General features: G+C 51.7%; 1 protein-coding gene and 1 long non-coding RNA gene across 2 annotated transcripts in view; one reads left to right on the top strand and one right to left on the bottom strand.

Annotated features, from left to right (window-relative positions):
• Positions 1-14971, bottom strand: part of LOC109286021 (uncharacterized) — an 85975-nt gene extending 71004 nt beyond the window's left edge. The window contains exons 1-2 of the long non-coding RNA XR_009462927.1: positions 14584-14971; positions 12322-12573 (exon numbers count right to left, since the gene is read on the bottom strand). This is a non-coding gene — a long non-coding RNA (uncharacterized LOC109286021). The remainder of the gene's footprint in view (positions 1-12321; positions 12574-14583) is intronic.
• A 95-nt stretch (positions 14972-15066) lies between these two features.
• On the top strand, positions 15067-18171 carry MARCKSL1 (MARCKS like 1). The gene is made up of 2 exons (XM_006274809.4): positions 15067-15468; positions 16733-18171. Exons 1-2 carry the CDS (start codon positions 15373-15375, stop codon positions 17366-17368), a joined length of 732 nt encoding a protein of 243 aa, XP_006274871.1. The 5' UTR covers positions 15067-15372; the 3' UTR covers positions 17369-18171.
• The last annotated feature ends 1318 nt before the right edge of the window (positions 18172-19489 follow it).

Here is a 19489-nt window from a genome sequence, read left to right as displayed (position 1 = left end):
ATCAAGGAGCAGGGTCACAGAGCCAGAAGGGCAGAAATGCAGCTAGGCTGGCTAGCCCAGTGGAGACTGAATCACCGACATGTTTTCAGAGCAAATCAACCAAAGGTGTTGAGCAACCCAAGAGCATAGGGTGAGAAGCAAGAACACCATTCATAGGGTTTCAAAAGTGCCCATCGCCAGGGCAATTAGGCACTAGTCTTTGCATGAGTCTGGGCCTGGAGCAGCAGACGCCCAGCCCATCTCGCAAAGAGTGCCCCTGGATCCATGCCAGGGCAAAGGCAGCACTTATTATAATGGTACTTTCAGTTTTGTTTTTCAAGAAGGGGAATTTTGCTCCCGGTAATGAAGCAATCACCACTGGAGGGGTAAGGAGGGGGGGATTTTTGCCGGAAAGTTGTAAACAATCCGGTCCCCCAGCAGCCCTCCGTGAGCAGCAGGAAGGGGACCTGCCCATGGCCCCCCACTGCTGTGCGGCTGGTCACACCTTTACTGCTCATCTCTGCCCTCCAGACTCCAGTTCACACTGTGACTAATGAGCACAGAACTGACTTGCAGAGAGAAAGCAAGGCCATGAACTGGGTTTTACAGGGAGAACGTGGGGCCTTCCACAGCATGCGAGTAATAGCACATTACAGTCAAGGGACTTGCTGAATCAGGTTCCCTAGGACTCCACAGTGGCTCACTGCCTGCACTAGGAATGGAGCTGGTCAGGAATTTTCTGCTACTGGGATTTCCATGAGTCAGACTGAGGCATGCATCTGAGGGCTAGCATTTTTGGATCAGACAAGAGGGCAAGGCCCCAAAACAGCTTGGCTCCAAGTCAAGCAGAGCAGGAGTCTTGAGCCTGAGCCTCCCACCATCCAGTTCAGTGCTCTAACTGCTAAGCCATCCCACTTTTCCCCTCCCCCTGTTTTTCTAAGACAGGTTGCAAAGGTCTCAGCTTCACAGAGAAGCTGCCTAAAGAACTGGAAGGGCTAGCGTATGGACTCCTCTGTGAAATCCTATGAAATATGAACTTTCATTTCTACCCAGGAAAATTTTTACCATCTTTTCTCCAATACCTGATGAAGGCTGCTTGTGCCTGAAAGTTTGCAATTTTTTTTTTCCCCAAAAATCTTCTTGGTCTAATAAAAGACATCATCTGTACTATGAGTCCTGATTGAATAATGCTCTTTGAGGAGCTACTGTCCTGGCCTAGACACAGGCTGGGGCAGAGAGAGAGAGAGGAGGGTTTCCAGGTCTTCATGCATGAATCCATGTGGGTTACTCTGGAGTTGCTTGTCCCAGGAATAATGAACCATCCTTTCTACCTATATGATAGTTCTCGTCCACCCGTCTCAGAGGGCTTCATACAATGTCCCGTATCACCACTCCTAGTCCACAGACAGGGATGCCAAGTTGCAAAGATATGAAGCCACATGTGCGAGGTCACCCAGTGAAGCCCCATCCCTTCCCCCGTATCCAGGGCCATGCTCTCTCAGATTAATTAAACTTCAGGAACCTCCTTGCTGCAGAGGCAAAGGCAGGGGAGCTGGGATTTTCTGGTAGAGGGAGCAGCAGTGAAAAGGTTAATGGTGTTGACATTTCAGGGTTTCTAATGAGGCTTTAAAGTTAACAGTCCATTCTGATGAATGGGGGAAGTTTGCACCTCTCAGTGCTGTTGTCTCAGCCTGCTGGGGCAGAGGCTGCAAAAAGACAACAGCACGTGGCTTGTCATCCATTCATTGTGCTCACTGCCACTCCTGGGAAAACAGGCAACCCCAGAGAGACCTCAGGCCCCCACTGGACTCTGCAGACAGGAAACCCCAGCCCCACAGCCCCCAGCATGTCACCTGGGCACCCTGCCCATTGACCCTACCACAGAGAGCCACCAAAGCTGAGGCAGTCCAGGTGGTGACTGGGACTTGGGGCCAAAGCCCACAGCCTGCAAGGCCAAGGGAGCTCGTGCCCAAGAAAGGACTGTAGAGTTCGCCCCTCAGTCGCCATCAGCCCCTTCCTGGCTAGCACCAGTTGTAGGCTCTGGGCTGCAAGGATGTTCATGCCCCTGTGGACATCCCACATGGGCTTGGAAGTATGTCTGGCCCCCAGTTTTCCTGGCTCTGTAGCTTCCAGGAACCAAAAGGAAACCGTGAGCCAATACAAAAACACCTTAACAGTAACGTGACATCCTTCCTTCTACTTCAACCTTTTGCCTAGTAATCTTAAGGTTGTTATCAAGCTTTTGCACAAGGGTACATGCCACACTGACACCCCTCAAAACTGAAGGCCTTTGCTGTCCACCTAGGAGACGCAACATGCAGTGCATGCCCCACTGCCAGGCTTCCCTGGAGAGATGTCCCAAGTTGCTCAGTCTCCAGCCAAAGAACCAACCAGCAGCACTCAGAGTGGTCCTGTGCTGCGGACATTTGTCACACCCCACACAGAGCATCCAGGCTAGGAAGAACGGGCATAAAGCAACTGCGATGGAACATGGTTTAGGCATCCATGGATCCCAGACAACGCTCTCAGCTGCATCTTCCACCCTGAGCAGGTTTCGATAGCCAGCTCCTCGCTGCAGCATCCAAGCACCTTCCATCAGAGCACAAATCACCACCGCAGACATCTGTTGTGTGTTCCTCACCCCTGATGTTTATTCTCCATGTGCTTCTTGTCCATTATCCTGCAAGCATCCTGCAAGCTTGTCCATCCATCATCCTGCAAGCTTCTTCTGGCTTGGGGAAACCAACAGCTCAGGACAAACTGTTGCATCCACCCCACTCCCAAGCTCCAGCCTCTCCTTACGCAAGTTGTGGATCTGAGGCTTGGTTCACAGCCACTGGGCAAAGAACCCCCCTGGACAATGAACTGTGTGAAGCAGTGAGCAGAAAAAGCCCCTAGGCTGGAAACTACAACAGGCTGCTGCAGTTCAGGTCTGGAATATCTTCTTCCCCCTGCCTTCCCTGCTTCATCCAAAGACTCACTCCCCCTTGACCCTCCTGGATGGCTGAGTTGATAGGGTGGCTGGAGCCACCCCACACCAAGTGAAGGGCAGAGCATGGAAGGGTTTACCCACCCTGGATGGAGGTGAGACCAGCTAGCTCAAACTCCCAGTAAGGGGAAAAAACACAGGATGGCCCCAATGGGTTCTCCTATACCAGCAGGTCCTTTCCAGGACTGTTCCCAAAAGACAAAGCCATGGAGAGGACCTGCCTCAACACCCCAGGGCCCCCCGGCACTCAGCTCACCCCAGACACAACATGCTGCTTCTTTGCAATGGAGATCAATGGCTATTTTTTGGCTCTGACTTCATCGGGGCAGCCTCTACAGAGTTTTCCTGGGGCTGGATTTCCCCACAATGCCTCCCCCTCCTCTCCCCCAGCAGGTCACACTGGAGCCCAGGCCTCTGCTTGTGTCACTGGCTCTTGTCTGATCCCGAGCTGTCCCAATCCCATCCCCCATCTCCGTCCTCTCTGCACACACTGGTGCTCTCTCTCTCGCTCTCTCACTCCCCGACCGTCAGATGTTGCTGAAAGGGAACAATGCCACGTATTGTCTCTCCCTGCTCACAGGCATCAAAACCCAGCAGCCCAACAAAAAGACACATTGACTCGCAGGGAGAAAGAGGCCCATACATTGCAGAGCTGCCTTTGAGGGAGGTGGAAGGGGGGGAAGAGAAGAAAAAGGACCCAGAGTGCCAGAGAGAGCATCAGCAAACCATTTTCCTGTGCCCCAATCAGCGGAGCCCATGCACCCGGGGCAGATGACGGGAACTGTTTTGCCTCATCTGGGAAGGGTCCTGTCCAATGACTGTGGCTCGAGTTCAACTCTGGACAGCTCAGGTTCACCCAGGCTGGAGGGGGTGGCAGGTCTGCCATTGCCCCAGAGTGGGGGATTCAGTCCCAGGGGCTCAGCAGCTTTCTGTGTGGTTGTTACCAAGGGGGGCTGGAGGGGTTTGCAATTGGATAACGGGATGCAAGCACAGAGCAGCAGGAAGCAAGGGGACTTTCCTGGTAAGCTTGCTCAAGCCTCGACAGTCTCAGATGCAACCCGAAGTGGGACCACAGCCTGGGCAGCACAGACTGCTGGGCAGACACGGTAGCACAGACTCCAGCCAGGGGCCCTGGTGAATGCCCAGGTTGGTATCCTACGCTGAAGTCCATACTGCCACATGTTCACTGCTGTTGGCAACCCACACTGGCTATATTAAAGCCTGCGCAGATGTGCTCACGTGTGCTGTAAGTCACACCTCCAACAGTGGCATGTCCATGCCCCCAAGGAGTGTCCCACCAATGCTGGTGAGGAAAGGAGAGCCAGCATGGACAGGGCACCTGGCTCACCAATGTTTTGAAACCAGTGCCTGTTGCTTCGTGTAAGCAGGGTAGGAGTGAGGCTGCCATGTTCCTACCCCTAGTTCATCTGGATTAGGGCAAAGAGAAGAGATTTACACAGAGGGTTTATCACAGGCACTAATTAGAGGCTGGTTGATGATGTTCCCCATACAGAGTCCCAACACAGCAGTCCTCAGTAGCACAAAACTCCCATCGACCTCAACAGGGGTTCTGCCCAAGCAAGCAGGGTGGCATAAGGAGACCCCAAGATCCTTTCCAACAGGAGGCATGCACCATCTATTCTGTAAGTCACCAGCTGGTCCCACATCCACATGATGGCAGTGCCCAGGAGCACCGTGGCCTGCACGGGGTAGGAAGCAAATCAGAAAACACCTCAGGATGCATAGGGCCAGCACCATGCACACATGAGAGCAACACCTCCTTCTGCCTCTAGGCCAATATGGTTACAACCTGGGTATCTCACCCCACATCTGTGACTCACTTAGGATATTCATGCAGGGATTTCACACCAGAGGCTCTCCAGGGAAGGGACCTTCGCACCACAATGGGACACTGTGCATCTCGGCGCCACAAGACAGGGCAGGAGTTTTGCCTCCCACTCAGAAGGCCCCCCAAAGTCAATCTGGACTTTGCTCTCACTGACAAGGCTAAGAAAAAAACCTAAACGCATACAAAATCACCCAGCTGGATGCAAAGATCTGCTGGGTACTACAGCTCTGAGACATGGAGCTAGGCACCAAAGGAGAGACCCCTCAGAGTGAGAGCGCTCTTGCAAGGTCTGCTGCAGGGTCCCAACCTGGCTAGGTGGACAAGACGCCCACTGTTATACCACCACCCACCACCTACTCCTGTAGTGTTTCACAGGGCACGGAAAGGTCCGGGGCTGCACCTCCGCGGACGCTCCAGAGGAAACAGATTGGGAAAAGTTCCATTTGGACTGAAAGTCGCTTTTGTTTTCATTATAAACTTCCCTCCTAATGAGGAAGGAGGCTCTGAAAACGAGCTCCCTCCTCAGCCCCCATCCCCAGGGTGCCTGCCAGGAACCGATGGAGCAGCAGCCTGGCCTGAGCTGGGGTGGGGAAAGAGCGCTGTGCAACACTCGGTAGCACCCAGCCGCCTTCCCATGCCGCCCTCCTGTCCTCCGGTGCCAGTTGGAAGCTGCAGCCCCCTTTCTCTCTGGAGAAACCTTGGCCGCTGGCCTGCTGCCGTAATGCAACCCAACTGGCAATGGACTGGCTGCTCAGGGTCAGGGAGCTCATTACCGGAACTGAAGCGCAGCCTCCGGCAAGGCTGAAGCAGATAAAGCATGCGGGGAGAGCATCCTGCGCCAAGGATCGCGTGCAACGAGCTACTGCTCTTTCAGCTGGAGCTGAAAGGGGCAAAGTGGGCTGGGTGAGAAGGCAGGAAACCTTTTACCCCATGGGTGCTGGGTCAAGCTTGGCCAGCCTGAACTAAGACTGAAGACTGTCAGCACATCATGAGGGGTAGCCTGAGGGTAATACATTGAGTAGATCTCAGTCTAACTCCCGAGTGAGTCTTGGCATCACCCAAATGGGCCACATGCTGGCAGCCTCGGCAGAGAAATCACAGCTTGAATGGGCTCCAGCACCTGACTTCTCCCCACACATCTAGCAGGGATCCCTGTAGGGCAGTACTGGCATTTACTACTAGAGGTAGGATGGGCACAAAGGATGCTGGTGTCCTGGTCCCATGCCACCTTCTGTGGGACAAAGACAATCCTGGGCTCCCTGAGCTGCCAATTTAGCACTGCTCCTGGGCATGGAGGGCAGAGGAGAAGATACCGAGTGCAGCCTCCTCCCCTGCCTGCTTCAGCTCCAGCTGGCAGCTGACGGGGCTTGGGGCTTTTGTTAACATTCAAACTCTTGGCCAAAAGGAGGGCAAATGGCCTTGGAGATAAGAAACAAAGTGGCTCCCTCTTTCTTGCCTCCCCTGTTGACTCAGGGTTGCTAATCTCTCCAGCCTCAATTCTTCTCTCAGGCTTGTGTAAACCAGGAGTGACTTCATTCAAGTCAATGGAGCTGCTTTGATGGAGATGCAAGTGGTCTCTATCTCTTAGGACCTGCAGCAACATTTATCAACATCACAAGGCCCCCGAGGGCCAGAATGGACCATGGCTCAACCCTGCCTGCGTACACAGGGCGCCTGATGTGATAAGCCTGCTCCAGAAGGCAATGACAAGCCATGCAAACAGCAGCGGTGTGACCCAAGATCCTGACTACTATGGGGGTCTTCCCTACCAAGAGAGTGATGGGCGCTTGGGATAAAGCTCTGCTGTGTAAGGCCCCCGTTCCTTAGTCTGGGTGGCTCAGGCATAAACACAAGAGTTAGCTGGGCCACTTAATGCGATTGAACGAAAGTGAAAGTGTGGAGTCACAGCCATCCTGCTGGAAACCCCAGGGCCCAGGGGATTTCCTGGTGAAGGGACTCCTGGCACCTCTGCTAAGCAAAGACGCGTCCTCTGCGTCTGGGTCCGATGAAGAGACACGTCAAGCCGGTCTTCCGATTCCCTGCTCGGCTTCCTGGAAGCAGCTCTGAAGGGAAGGCAGACCCCTCCTGGAGTTCTGCTACAACTCAGTTATTCCACTGGCGTTCAGAGATCCCAGATTCAGAGATCTACTAGATCAGATTACACGCACACTTGGACTCATCCTCTTTGAAGTCTGGTGATGGGCATCTACACAAATGCCATCGCTAGCTACATCTAAGATTAACATGAGATAATCCAGATCAAGCTCAGTCGCTACTTTCCAGCCAGCAGTGACAACAGGATGATACCGATGAAATTAAATAAACAGACAAGAGCAACGCCACACTTTTTTTTTTTGCTAAAGGAGGCCACAAAGAGCTGTACATGCAAAAGCCTCCTTCCCCCACCACGAAGCAGAAGCCATGTCTGGAGAGGGACAAGACCACGGCGCAGCGTGCTAGGAAAATGCTGGCAGCAACGGTCCTCCACAAAGTCCACGCTGATTGCATCACCTGGCAAAAAACAGGAAAGGTCGCCTCCCGAAGCCACCTCCTATCTTGAAAGCCTCCAATACTCAATTGCAATCATATTCTACGGAAACCAAACCAGTCTCCCGCCCAGGTGCATTTCAAAGGCACAGACAATCCGGCCATTGTGGGCTATGCTGTAATCTCTTGCGTATGACAGGAGAGAGAGTGAATTTGGATCGTGCAATTCTCAGCGCTCTTGATGTTCTCCTCCCCTCCCCTCCACCTTTAGCCCATTATTTTCCTTGGCAGCTCCACAGAAAGTAAAGGTCATTGATGATTCCCTTCTACCAGATACCAGCGTCAAAGCAGAACAGACTCCCAAGCCCCTTGGCATAATGCTGCTGTCTCTAGTGAAAGTGCCTGGGCAGCACGGAGTCACCCAACACTAGGGTAGAGATGGATGAAACTGGGGCTGGCGTAGCCAGACCCCAACAGTCAGTCTTGGCACCAGGGCTGGTGTTAATGTAGGCCCCGTTTTCACGCAGGCACCAGACAACAACCTAGACCATCTCTGCCATAATCTCAGCCAATTCCCATGTGTATACCTGCGTGCCCTCTTGGTCCGAGGGCTATTACTCAAGGCTTTAGCTCCAAATAGTGCCCTATTTGATTGAGTGGAAAGTAATGGTGACATCCTGCCCAAGCCACTTGATAGCCATACACATGCAGCTGGCCTGGTGTGCGCCGTTATATACCCAAGACCCTTTTTGTCTGCATCTAGCCCCAAGTTCCTGAAATGGGAATGTTTTAGTGTGTTGGTCAATAGTCTCTGCTACTCCAGTGGGGCATCTGTATCCAAGTCAGTGAGTGGCCTCACAGGGCACATCTGCATGAGGACACATCAGAAGGGAAAGCTAAATTAATCTAGGCCAAGAGCCTTAGTACATTCCTCCCCTGCATATCCACCCTAGTTTTTTTAGGAAGTGAATTAAACTCACAGAAACAAAGGCCACTTCTGCAAGAGGATTTCCCAGCACCGAGTCTGCGGACAAGTCACTTTCCCATCCTGGATTTCTCCAAGCAGCGAGTGACACGCACACACCCTTGCAAAATGCTTTGAGGTTCCTGGCTGCACGGGTGTCAGTCACCAATTATTGCAATAATCTCCTGACTGCTTTCTCCACTTACTCCATCCTCACACTACTTCCTGATCTACCGCCCTTGTTACTCATGCTGTTACCCTGCTTTTTCATTAATTAGCAAGGAGAGTGGAAAACAGGTTTGTTGGACTTAACCAGAGGGGCTAAGTCCTTATGTCCATTATATGAGGAACACTAATAGAGGAACAGCTGTATAATATGGCCACTGGCAGAGGCACGTGGTAGCCTGGTATCGTAAAACCTAGGCTGGGAGAAGAATGGTTTTGCCAACATAATGACATCTACGCTAAAGGCTTCTGGCTGCACAGCTGTCAGTCAGGGATCACACCTTTTCTAACCCCAAAACAGAGGGATGCCAGAAGATGCCTGTAGTGTTGACACGGCTGAGCACACCTGAACACCAAGCTAACTGTCCGCGCGTTCAGACGACTATGCATTCTCGTATTCATAGTTAGAACTATGCAGAGATCACCGACAGCTACATCAGCAGCGCAACAGTACCGGTGCTTAGTTTTTAGGTAGCCATTTTGCGGAAATCACCTTTGCACTGTGTCAACAGGAGCCTGTCTGTTGATATAACTGCATCTACACATTGCACTGCTTGAACCACACACAGGTACATTTAAAGTGGTACAATCTCTGCCGGTCACAGAGGCTTAGGTGTGGATCGAGGAGCCAACTGAACGCCGAGGTTTCAGCCCCGTCTCTAAAGAGCCCCGAGTATTTCCACACTTGAGCTCTGCCAATGCTAGGATGTTCCAGTTCACCCTTTCCCCTCTGCACATTCAAAGAAGCGCAGCTTTGGCCTGTGCTCTTCCTGCTGGAATTCTCTCCCCAGAGAGATCTAATTAGCTAATTCTGTTGCTATTTTTAAAGCAAAATGGAAAGCCTTCTCCTTTATGCCAAGTGGCATTGTCTATCCTGGTGGGGCTGCCTCTAACTCAGCTAAGATTCACTAGCAGATGAGAAGACACTTGTGAAAGACTCCATATAAATGAATAAATAATCGCGTTAATTCTTAAATGCAAGCTGGATGAATAACAAAGGAGACAGGGTCAGGGTGTGAGGCTGCAAATGGTGCTGTCCATCTAGCTGGAGTCTAAGCTCCTCAGGCAGGAAGAATGTTTGCGTCTGTCTCCTGCAGGCTGTCAGCACTTAACACGGAATAAATTAATAATCTTTGGTGCTTTAACTAGGCTCTGAAAACAGAAAAATAACATCAGCGCAGACGTCTCCTCCATGAGGACTTTTAGGCATGAGCATCACATGGAAAAAACAGGTAGACAGACTTGCCCATGTCTGCTGCACCGTGCGACTTTTGGCACTTGCCCAAAGCCCATTCAAAGCAGTGAAAGGATTAGTGGTGACATCAGTGAGTTTGACTCTCCTGCAGGGTGCTGCCTTGCTGAGAGCAGGCTACAGCTCCGCACCCCAGAGGTAGCTGCATTTCAGAGACCTTTTAGATTAGTGCAGAGTTTTGCCATGCCATCTAGCAATGTGCTCTGCCCCATACAAAACAAAAAGAAAGCAGTCCCTGCCCCTCAGTCAGAACAGGACCAAAATTTGCCATCAGAGCTACCCAGGCAGACCACTGCTCCTGGGGTCCCAGGCGTATCTCAGGTGAGGATCAGAGCGCCAACACTGCAGCAAGATTTCCTACTGCAGGCAGAAAAAAAGCCCCAGTCCTAGTGAAATCCAGCATCAGCGATATATAAAGAACAGACAGAGCAGACAAGATGATGGGAAACAGTGGGAAATCCAGAGGAAATGCATTCCTTGTTGGCTTCCCAGAAGACGAGGGGATTTAAAGTCCTTTCTAAAACAAGAGCGACTTGGTGGTCAGGGATCTTTTGGGATGAAAGCTTCTGTCAAAATATAAGCAAGATCTAGTGCATCCATGATGATGATGATGAAAGGGGCCATTTCCCCCTCCCCAGCAGGGAGGCATCTTGACCTCGCTAATCATGCTAAAGTTTGCCCTTTAGAAACATCACATCTGCCTCCCATCACTTTAGCTCTGGCCCATGATCACTGTGGCAGGGGCGCAGCGGGGTGTAAAGCACTTTCTCCCCTGGAGCAAAATGAAAAAGGGATCTGGGTTCTGCACAGGGGGGAGGCGGGACACAGATGGAGAAAAACCTGTGAGCAGAGCTCCAGCCAGCAAGTAGCACCAGTGAAGCTACACAATACCCCAGAGGCACAGCTCTCAGAATGGGGTTCCCCCCACATTTCCAATAAATCCTCTCCTTCTGCTAAACAAGCCCTGTCACTCCGACATTGCCAGCCTATTGCTTCATTGAGGAAAATCCCTTCCTAGCAAACAGCTACCGGGGAGAGGAAGGGTTGGATTGTGTTTGGTAAGGCACAGGCAATGCTCCTGCTCCACTGACCCCCATTGCATTCCAGCCATTAAGGCATTATGCAGCAAAACCCCTGCTCCGACAAACTGGCAAAGACAGACCAGGACTTTTGCTGGGGTAGATGAGATGTAATAGAGAACACAAAGCAGCAGCAGAGAATGGCGTCCAGGAGACGCCAGGACAGCTCCTTAGATCTCACTTTCAGAGGATGAAGCCCCTCCACAGCAAAACACAAACGCATACAGCACTCAACACAGGCAAGGCAGACTACAGGGGACAGCTTTATCTCCACCCACACCAAAGGAGGACAGCTCTTGCCCACGCAGGGAAATGTCAGCAAGATTGAGAGACATTTCACTGTCAATCCTGTTTCCAGCCCTGGTTTTGGTTCTTCTAGCTGTCATTTCATTTCTAGGGCCCTGCTCAAATGAAAGCTGGATAGAAACCAGTGATAGAGTTGCTACACATATTCAAGCACTAACTTGATAGCTGGTCGGCTCTTTTTGTAGCTGGGCAGTCGTTTTTATTGTGTGCTAATTACTTTGCCAGTGTGGCTGGTCTACATTTATTGCATGTTTAACCAGTTCATTAACTGAATAATACATCCAAGGCAGGGGTGGGCAAAATGCATCCTGTGGGCCAGATGCAGCCCACCAGGCCATTCCATCTGGCCCACAGGACCCTAAACAATTTAGAAAATTAATATTAATCTAACCTGGGCTGCCTGTCATGTGGCCCTTGATGGCTTGCCAAAATGCAGTAAGTGGCCCTCTGCCCAAAATAATTGCCCGCCCCGATCTAAGATGTAGCAGGGGCTCTTGAGTGCCAAATTCTTCACCAGGACTTCAGGTGGAGACAGGCATTTGCACACACTTCACGTGATAGTCAACAGGGGTGACACTCAAGCCAGGTGAACATAATATTATTCATGTGCTAGAACAACAAACAGGCACAAGGGGAGAGTGGATTGCTCAAGAGACTGGTAAAAAGCTTTCATTTTTGTGTGGCAGTTTCAAAGCCCACTAAGCTTAGCAGCCACTCGAAAAGCCGCTCTACTCCAACCACTGTGACCGAGGTTACAGCTGTTACCAATCAGTGCCCCCAGACAACTGAAGGATCCTGCATTTTGACCTTGCCTGAAAACTGGGTTCTCATTAACATAACAATCAGGCTGCATGTGGGATCTGACATGTCCTGCCACTGCTGCCTATCCCGCCTATTTACTCACGTCTTTGAATTCAGATTGGCCAATCCTCTCATCTCTCAGATGTCCGTGCCAGGGTGCACTGAGGGGTGCCTTGGAGAACACTCTGCAGCTTTCTGCCCCTTTGTATTGCCAGCTAAAGCAATCAACATGGAATAGCTGCCCTCCATTTCTCAGAAGGCAACAATAGCAACAGAGTAGGCAGCAGGTCTAGACAGGCCATAAAGGCTGATACATTTTTTAGATGGAATATTGAACGGTTGGCTGTAAACGCCGCCTGGCTGTGCAGGTCTGACTATAGTTACGCTTACCATAGTTTGAGGGGCAGTGAAGACTAGACCATCTCGTGACTGTTTGATGGCTTCTGCAAACTGATGGCATCAGTCCCATTCCACAAAGCCTGGTCCTGCAGCGTGCCTCAGCATCTGTCCCAGCAACACAGAGGAGTGAATGGACTGAATTCTCTCCTTAGTCCAGGTGCTCTCTCCAGGTAAGGGGACAGACGCATAGGGTGATGCGGTGTGGGAGAAACTCGCACTGCATCTGTCCAGGCCGTGTCCATTCTGTGGGGAGACAGAAGAAAATGAATCCTCCTGGCAGTAAACTCACCCATATTCATGAACACAGTTGTGAACAAGCTCCAGAAGTTTTGGAAAATGAATTAGCTGCAATTTAGCATCCACAGGAATGGGCCCAGCCCAGAAATCAGGGCAGAGCTGACACTCCTGCTGCAGAGAGAAGCAGCACCCATAACACCATATTCCCTGGCTGTTTTCTTTTTGTGTGCGTGTCCCAGCACATGAAGCAAAGAAGATTTGCACCCATGTTCCTCTTTTAAGAATAAAATATTTTGTGGTGCTGAACTCAAAAAAGCAGTGTTTTTATCTGATGCTGCCTAAGGGATTCATTGAAACCCACCCTTCAGCTCTCTGGAGCTCACAAGGGCTTGAGAATTTAGAATTCTAAACGGAGGCATTCAGTTAAGTCCTATAAATCCTCAATGGCCCCTTCACTGCCCTTATGGCCCATTGGGCAACTCCAGATTTTAACATATGGATTAAAGATCAGGAGGACAAATGAAAAGACACATGGCACCCATTCAAAGGCTTTATCAACTGACAACCAAGAGTCAATAAGGAAGATGAGGTCTATTTTAATTAACACAGATATTTTGCTCCAGCAGTGGGGGGTGGGGGAAGGGAAGACAAAACATGACCTTGTTGGTAAAACAAATACAACGTGCCATTGTTTTCCAGCCCAGATGCTGGCCTTGATCCTACCCCTTTATTGCAGCAGCGCACAGCTGGTTGCACTAGGTTGTCCTGCTCCTCTGGAAGCTAAAGCTACACATAGGGCCAAGTAAGGCTAAGCATTAACTCCTTGCAGGGAGACACTGATCTTGTTCCTTCACTGGCCAAAGCCAGGATAACTATGAGGCTAGGGAGGAATGAGGCACACAAGTACAAGATAAGCGTCCCTGATAAGGGAGATGGGAGCACCTCACTCCTGCAGGAGTGCAAAGCTGCTGTGCAATTGCTAAATGACTCCCCCACAGGAGGCATGATGGCAGAGTACAAAGGCCCAGTAGCTGAGCAACCCATTGGGACCATGATACTCTAACCCCGTCTCTTCAGACTTACCTATTCTCCATCCATACACCATGCTTTTTATAAGGCAGGAGACACACAGGGGCTACCTCACTTTATCCGATGCCTGGGGAATAGCCTTCACTGGAGCGTGACACCCTGAGCCTCCCTGCTGCTTCATGTGGGAGGGCTGGCAGCATCAATTGTGGCCGTTTTAAACCAGATGGGGCCAATTTGAACCTGACTCCTAGCTTGATTGTCAGAAGTGCTGAGCATAATCCGTTCCACCAAGGGCTCAGCACCTCCAGAAACAAAGCCCATAGTCCAGTTTTCTTCACCAAGTTCTAACATTGCTTTCCAGTGATGTCAGGGGCAGCATCAATAGGAAATTTCAGCAAATGAAAATGAAAAAGTTCCATGTAGGTTCACTTGCAGCCATTAGCCCTGGATATTTTGGGGGCTGGTTTCCACTGACATTTTGCTAGTTTGCTTAAAGCCTTTTTTCCCCTTATCTTGCCCTATGAAAGATCCACTCAAAGAGCAAGAAAAGTTTGGCTCGACTGGGGGTAGGGGATGTATGTGCATGGGGGAGAGACTATGAAACAAACCAGACACCAAGTGCCCTCCATTGCACAAAAGCAGGCATATAGAGGCGGAGGGCAAAGAAAAAGGGCCCTTCTTAGAGGCCCCAAAGGAAGAATGTCTTGCATGGGAAAGGTCAGCTAATTTCATCCCAACTACATAGTTAGTCCAACAAAAGAGAGCAACCTCAGAAATCCTTGCCCTGGCATCATTTCCAGACCATGGGGGCTACAACCAGTGGCAGACTCAGGGGAGGACAAACCAGGCAAGCACCCAGGACCCCAAAATGTTGCAACAAATGTCCGACCTGCTTATCAGTCATCCAAATTATGCCTTGAGGGGGCCCCAAATGACTCTTGCCCAGGGCTCCAACAACCCTAAGGCCACCACTGCTACAATATTTACCCTCAGGCCACCTCCTTCCAGATCCAGGCATTTGCAAAGGGTGAGGAGGTGCAACAAACCTAGTGCACAACATCTGAGGCAGAAGCGTGTTTTTGAAGCCGGGCAAGCCACCCATTGCTGCGCTCCTCAGCAGCCACCTGGAGACCGGCTTTGTGGGGAGGGAGCTCGGCCAGGGCAGAGGGAAACAGCTGGTCAGTTTCACCCCGGCCGAGGCCCGCGGGGGGGAGCGGGGCCCGGGATCCCCGCGCAAGCGACACCCGCGAGCAGCAGCACCCAGATGGGGCCCCCCTTACCTAGCACCCCTGACCCCCACATGGCCTCCCAACCCCTTGCATGGGGGGACCAGGCCCTTCCCTTTGTGCGGGGGGCTCAGCAGCCGGCACCTCCCATTGGGCGGGCATTTAAATGCCCGCCACGCCCCCCTGCTTTGCACGCTTATTAGCGGGCGCGGGGGTTTCTCTCCATTTGGGTGCGCGGAGCTGCCGAGCCCGGCCGGGACCTGCTTGCTGCCAGGGGCCGATCTCTCCCCGCTGGGGGCCCTTGACCCCCGCCCCACGCACTGGGCTTTGGCATTAGCAGCCCGGGACTTTCCTCCCCGGCGCTTTGGGGCAAGGGCTTTACTTTTTCTCCCTCGGCTTGAAGGAGGACGACGCTGATCCGACAGCGCGGCGGGGTGTCGGGGCGCCTCCCCCAGCTGCTCTCTTTCTCTCTTGGCTTTTTTTTCCCCCCCTGTTTTTTGGTTTGCTTTTTTTTCCCGGGCGGGGGATTTGGCTTGTCCATCGCGCAGACATGGGAAGCCAGGGCTCCAAGGCAGCGAAAGGAGACGTGATCGCCCAGAAGTCGGCAGAGGCCGTATCGGTCTCTCCCTCCAAATCCAATGGCCAGGTGGGTGCCTCTTGTCTCTGTTAGAAAGTGGGGGGGGTCCTTTCCTTTCCCTTCCCTTCCCCTCCCCTCCTCCTGGTGCATATAGGCTGGTTGCTGGAGGAAAGCCTAGTCTCCTTCCCCCCCCCCCCCCCAAACTTGGGAGGGGAGACCTCGCCCCTTGCTGGCCCCGGCTGGGGTGCCTTGTCCCCGCTCCCAAAAGGTGGACGTCCGGGCGGGGTCACACCCACTGGTGCCTGCTGCAGCTGCAAGCCAGCTGTGCCGGGGCTGGGGCTGGGGCTGGGGGGAGGCTGCCCCGACCACGAAGGGTCCGATGCACCGCCGAGCCCCGCCCGCGCTGGTGCCGCGGCTCCCCCGGGGCTGGAGCAGCCGGAGCCGCGGCGCGGCAAGTCTTTGTCTGGCGCTCGGCCCCGGCGCGGAGTGCGGGCAGGGGAACAAAGGAAGGAGCCGGGGCTGCGGGGCCCGGGAGGGGCGGGGGGAAGCCCCCCGAGCAGCCCCGTGCGGACCCGGGGAGGGGCTCGAGGTGCACTCGCCCCCAGCTCTCCCCCCGGGGCTTGCAAAGCCGGGGAGCTGCAGCCTCCTTTGTGCGAGGTCGGCCTCCCCGGAGGGGGCTGCGGGCTGGCTTGTGGCTTTTTTTTTTTCTTTCTTTAATGGGAAGCAAAGGGCGGGGGCGGCCGGCTGCGCGCCCCCTCCCCGCCCGGCTGCGTGCATTGTTGCGCGGGGCTCGCTCCACGCCCCGGCGGAGGCTGCGGGATGGAGCGCGGGCGCCCCCTGGCCGCGCCGTCGCCGGGAGCGGGCACCGCGCTCCCCGCCCGCAGCCGCCGCTCGGGACTAGCCCGTGGGGGGCTTGATGCCTGGCTTCTCTAGCTCGGTTGTCCCGTAAGAACCGGTGTCCAGGGCCAGGGTCTCCTCCTGCCTCCTTCTCCTCCCTGCTCTAACACTTGGCAGGAGGAGGAGAAGAAGGAAAACAGCAGCCCAAGCTTGCCCCGGGGAGCAGGGAGAGAATCCAGCCCCCTGGCCTGATCACCCCAGCTAATGGAGCAAGCCCAGGTTCCTATTCCCACCCCCTTCCCACGAGCCGCCTATGTAATGAGACAAGAATGCAGGTTTCCTAGCCAACCTCTGCTGATCCTATGTGGCGGCTATCCCCCAACCCGCTAGCAACTAAGCAGGAGCTGTTATTGATCCATCTCCAGTTTCCTTGGGATGATGCCACAGCTTGGCTTTTTTTTTTTTTTTAATTTGTTGGCGGTTCCCTCCCAAACAGGAGAACGGCCATGTGAAGATCAATGGGGACATGTCTCCCAAGGCGGATGGAGAAGCCCCACCACTGAATGGCAATGGATCTGCTGAACCGGTCAAAGAGGAGGCCAAGGCAGAGTCTGCCAGTGGAGATGTCATTGAGCCAGCCCCTGCCGCTGAAGGCGGAGAGGCCAAGCCTGAGGGAGCTGCACCCTGCAAGGAAACCCCCAACAAGAAGAAGAAGAAGTTCTCCTTCAAGAAGTCCTTCAAGCTGAGTGGGATCTCCTTCAGGAAGAACAAGAAGGAGGGTGGAGATTCTTCAGTGTCCTCTCCCACCGATGAGCAGGACAAAGCAGAAGCCAAAGGAGAGGAGAACCCCACTTGTTCTACCAGCGAAACCGAGCAGACCACTACAACCCCGGAGGGGAAGGCAGAGGAAAAAGCTGCTGCAGCAGAGAACAGTCCTGCCGCTCCTGCTGCTGAGGGGCAGCAAGAAGTGGAGCCTAAAAGGGAAGACGAAGAAGCAGGGGAAACCAAGGAGGAGCAGCAGCCACAAGCAGGAGACACTCAGGAGGAAATGGCTAAGCCAGAGGAGCCCTCAAAACCTGTAGAGCCTGAGCCCAGTACAACACTTGCAGCAGCTGAGCAGAAGGAAGAGTAGAGCCTGCCTGGCATTATCATAACTTAAGACTTTTGTGCCATCCTCCTCATCCCAGTAACACCATGGATTTGCTGACTTGCCCACACACCTTCTGTCTTCAAAGTAGAACTGACAACACCTTCTAAAATTTAAGACACCTGAATTATTTCTCCCCCGCCTTAGTACAACTCTGCACTGTTAGAAAACTGATCTGGATTTCCACCACTACAACTTGGAGTAGCTTTTATTTTTCCCCCTCCCTGAATCCTTTAAAACTGTGGAGGAAGATAATCCTGGACATAACTGGAATTTATTTAGACAGTTTACTGAGAACCCAGATATTACACCAAACTCTGGCATCTCTACTGGCCTACTATTTCAACTAATCTCCCAAGCAGCTTTCAAAGCCCAACAAGCCAGTGAAGTTTACCGGATTCTTTCCGCCCCACTATCCCCCACCTCAGTTTACATTCCTGGTTCTGACTTCATTTAAAGTATTTTGTGCTTTTTATAGAAACCAATGGTTTAAAAGCTAATCTGGTTAGTTTTTTATAATGTCTTACTATTGGCTTAAAACCGTAAAGCTTGTAAGTCCGCTGTGTTTTTAATTTTGCTTCTAAGGGAATAACTCTTCTGTTTTTGGGGGTGGGAGGGAGGGGAGAGTGCCAGCTGTATAATGTGAAGCAACTTTGTTTTGTCTCTGTAAATAATTTTTTAATGGCCAAGACACTTGATTTGCAATTTTCTAACTTCTAAAAAAAAAAAAAAAAAAATTGTATGGGTTTTATTGTAACATTTTGAAAGGAATAAATGGTGCCCCTTTATGGGTGAGCTTGGCGAGTCATCTTTGTCCCAGCCACTGAGGGGTAGTAATTGCTTCCTTAACCCAATGGCTGTTGCAAGGTAGTAACTACTCTGAACTGCATGATTACTTAATGGACCTGGAGCAGATCTAAGTTTAGAAACTATAGGACTTTCATATTTTCTATGCCACCCAATATCTTAAGGTATTACATACTGCACTGTAAGTGTCTGTCCAACACCTGAGTACCTTTTGCATGGACCCTGAATAATCTCCAAAAAAAGAATGCTGACCCTTCTCTGAACAAGACTGGTGTGGCTCTAAATAGATTGCAATGGACCTTTCAATTAATGGGTGGTAATGGAGGTCCTTGCCTCCTATAGTATTCCTCTGCTGAGGTAGACTTATCTGGAGCAACAGAAAGGCTTTGGTAAGAGATTGAGCTGAGCTAAGAGACACTCTAAAGCCTTTAGCAGAGGTTAGCTGTGGCACTACTTGGGGCCTATCATCATAAAAGGTGAGTTTTTCCCAATGAAACTAATCCTTTAATACCACTGATTCCTCCAAGCTACCTCCAGTCTAACTCTTGCTTCAAGCAGAGGACTGTTCTCCAGCAGCAGGCAGTCTATGAGAAAAGGAGGTCATAAGCAGTACATTGAGTGCATTTACCTTTAAGCTACAACCTCATTAAAAGCTGCTGCTCACAAATAAGTCTAGAACAAGAGTCAATGACCATTGTTGCTCTGTGGCTCGCTTTTGAAAGCTGTCATGGATTTAAAATCTTGCCTGTTTTGGCTGACTAGGCCACCCTCTCACAGAGAAACTGCATCCAGGGGGAAGATATCTAGCCCTAATTACTTGACAGGGAACCATGGACTCCAGTTTTTCTGTCAAGATGGACTGTTGTCTGCAAGACTGTATCTACTCCTATATTTGGTACTACATAGCTTCAGTATTTTCAGAAATGCTTTGTTTCCTAATTACCTACCCTCCACCTCCTATTAATATTGGCTATTAAAGCCATCTGGTCTTCCAGCAGTAGACAATGAATGAATAAGTATCCTTCCTTCTATTTCAGAGTAGACAGAGCAGACAAAAGATGCCCTCCCCCAGTGTTCACCTACATTACATATGATTCTGTCACAACACCTGTTTCTTCAACACTAAGTTTATAAGACTTGTTAAATGTCTGTGCAGTTGCCCTAGTCCAGTTGAGAACTAGGCAAGTACATGTCACTTACATGTGCAACCACGAACTACTCCTATAGGGCTAACTAGATATTGCAGTATGGTAGCCATTTTAAGTAAGACTGAACCCGAGGGAGGGAGACATGGTCTGG

This window comes from Alligator mississippiensis, chromosome 6 (assembly GCF_030867095.1).
Source record: "Alligator mississippiensis isolate rAllMis1 chromosome 6, rAllMis1, whole genome shotgun sequence".
NCBI classification, from domain to species: domain Eukaryota; kingdom Metazoa; phylum Chordata; order Crocodylia; family Alligatoridae; genus Alligator; species Alligator mississippiensis.
Note: the sequence above shows the minus strand (reverse complement) of the source record. Positions and strands in the feature narration are given on the sequence as shown.

Bases quoted from the DNA above. Each gene is read 5' to 3' on its own strand.
- MARCKSL1 (XM_006274809.4), top strand. From the start codon at position 15,373: ATGGGAAGCCAGGGCTCCAAGGCAGCGAAAGGAGACGTGATCGCCCAG. The intron at 15,469-16,732 runs GTGGGTGCCTCT...CCTCCCAAACAG, and splicing joins CCTCCAAATCCAATGGCCAG to GAGAACGGCCATGTGAAGAT.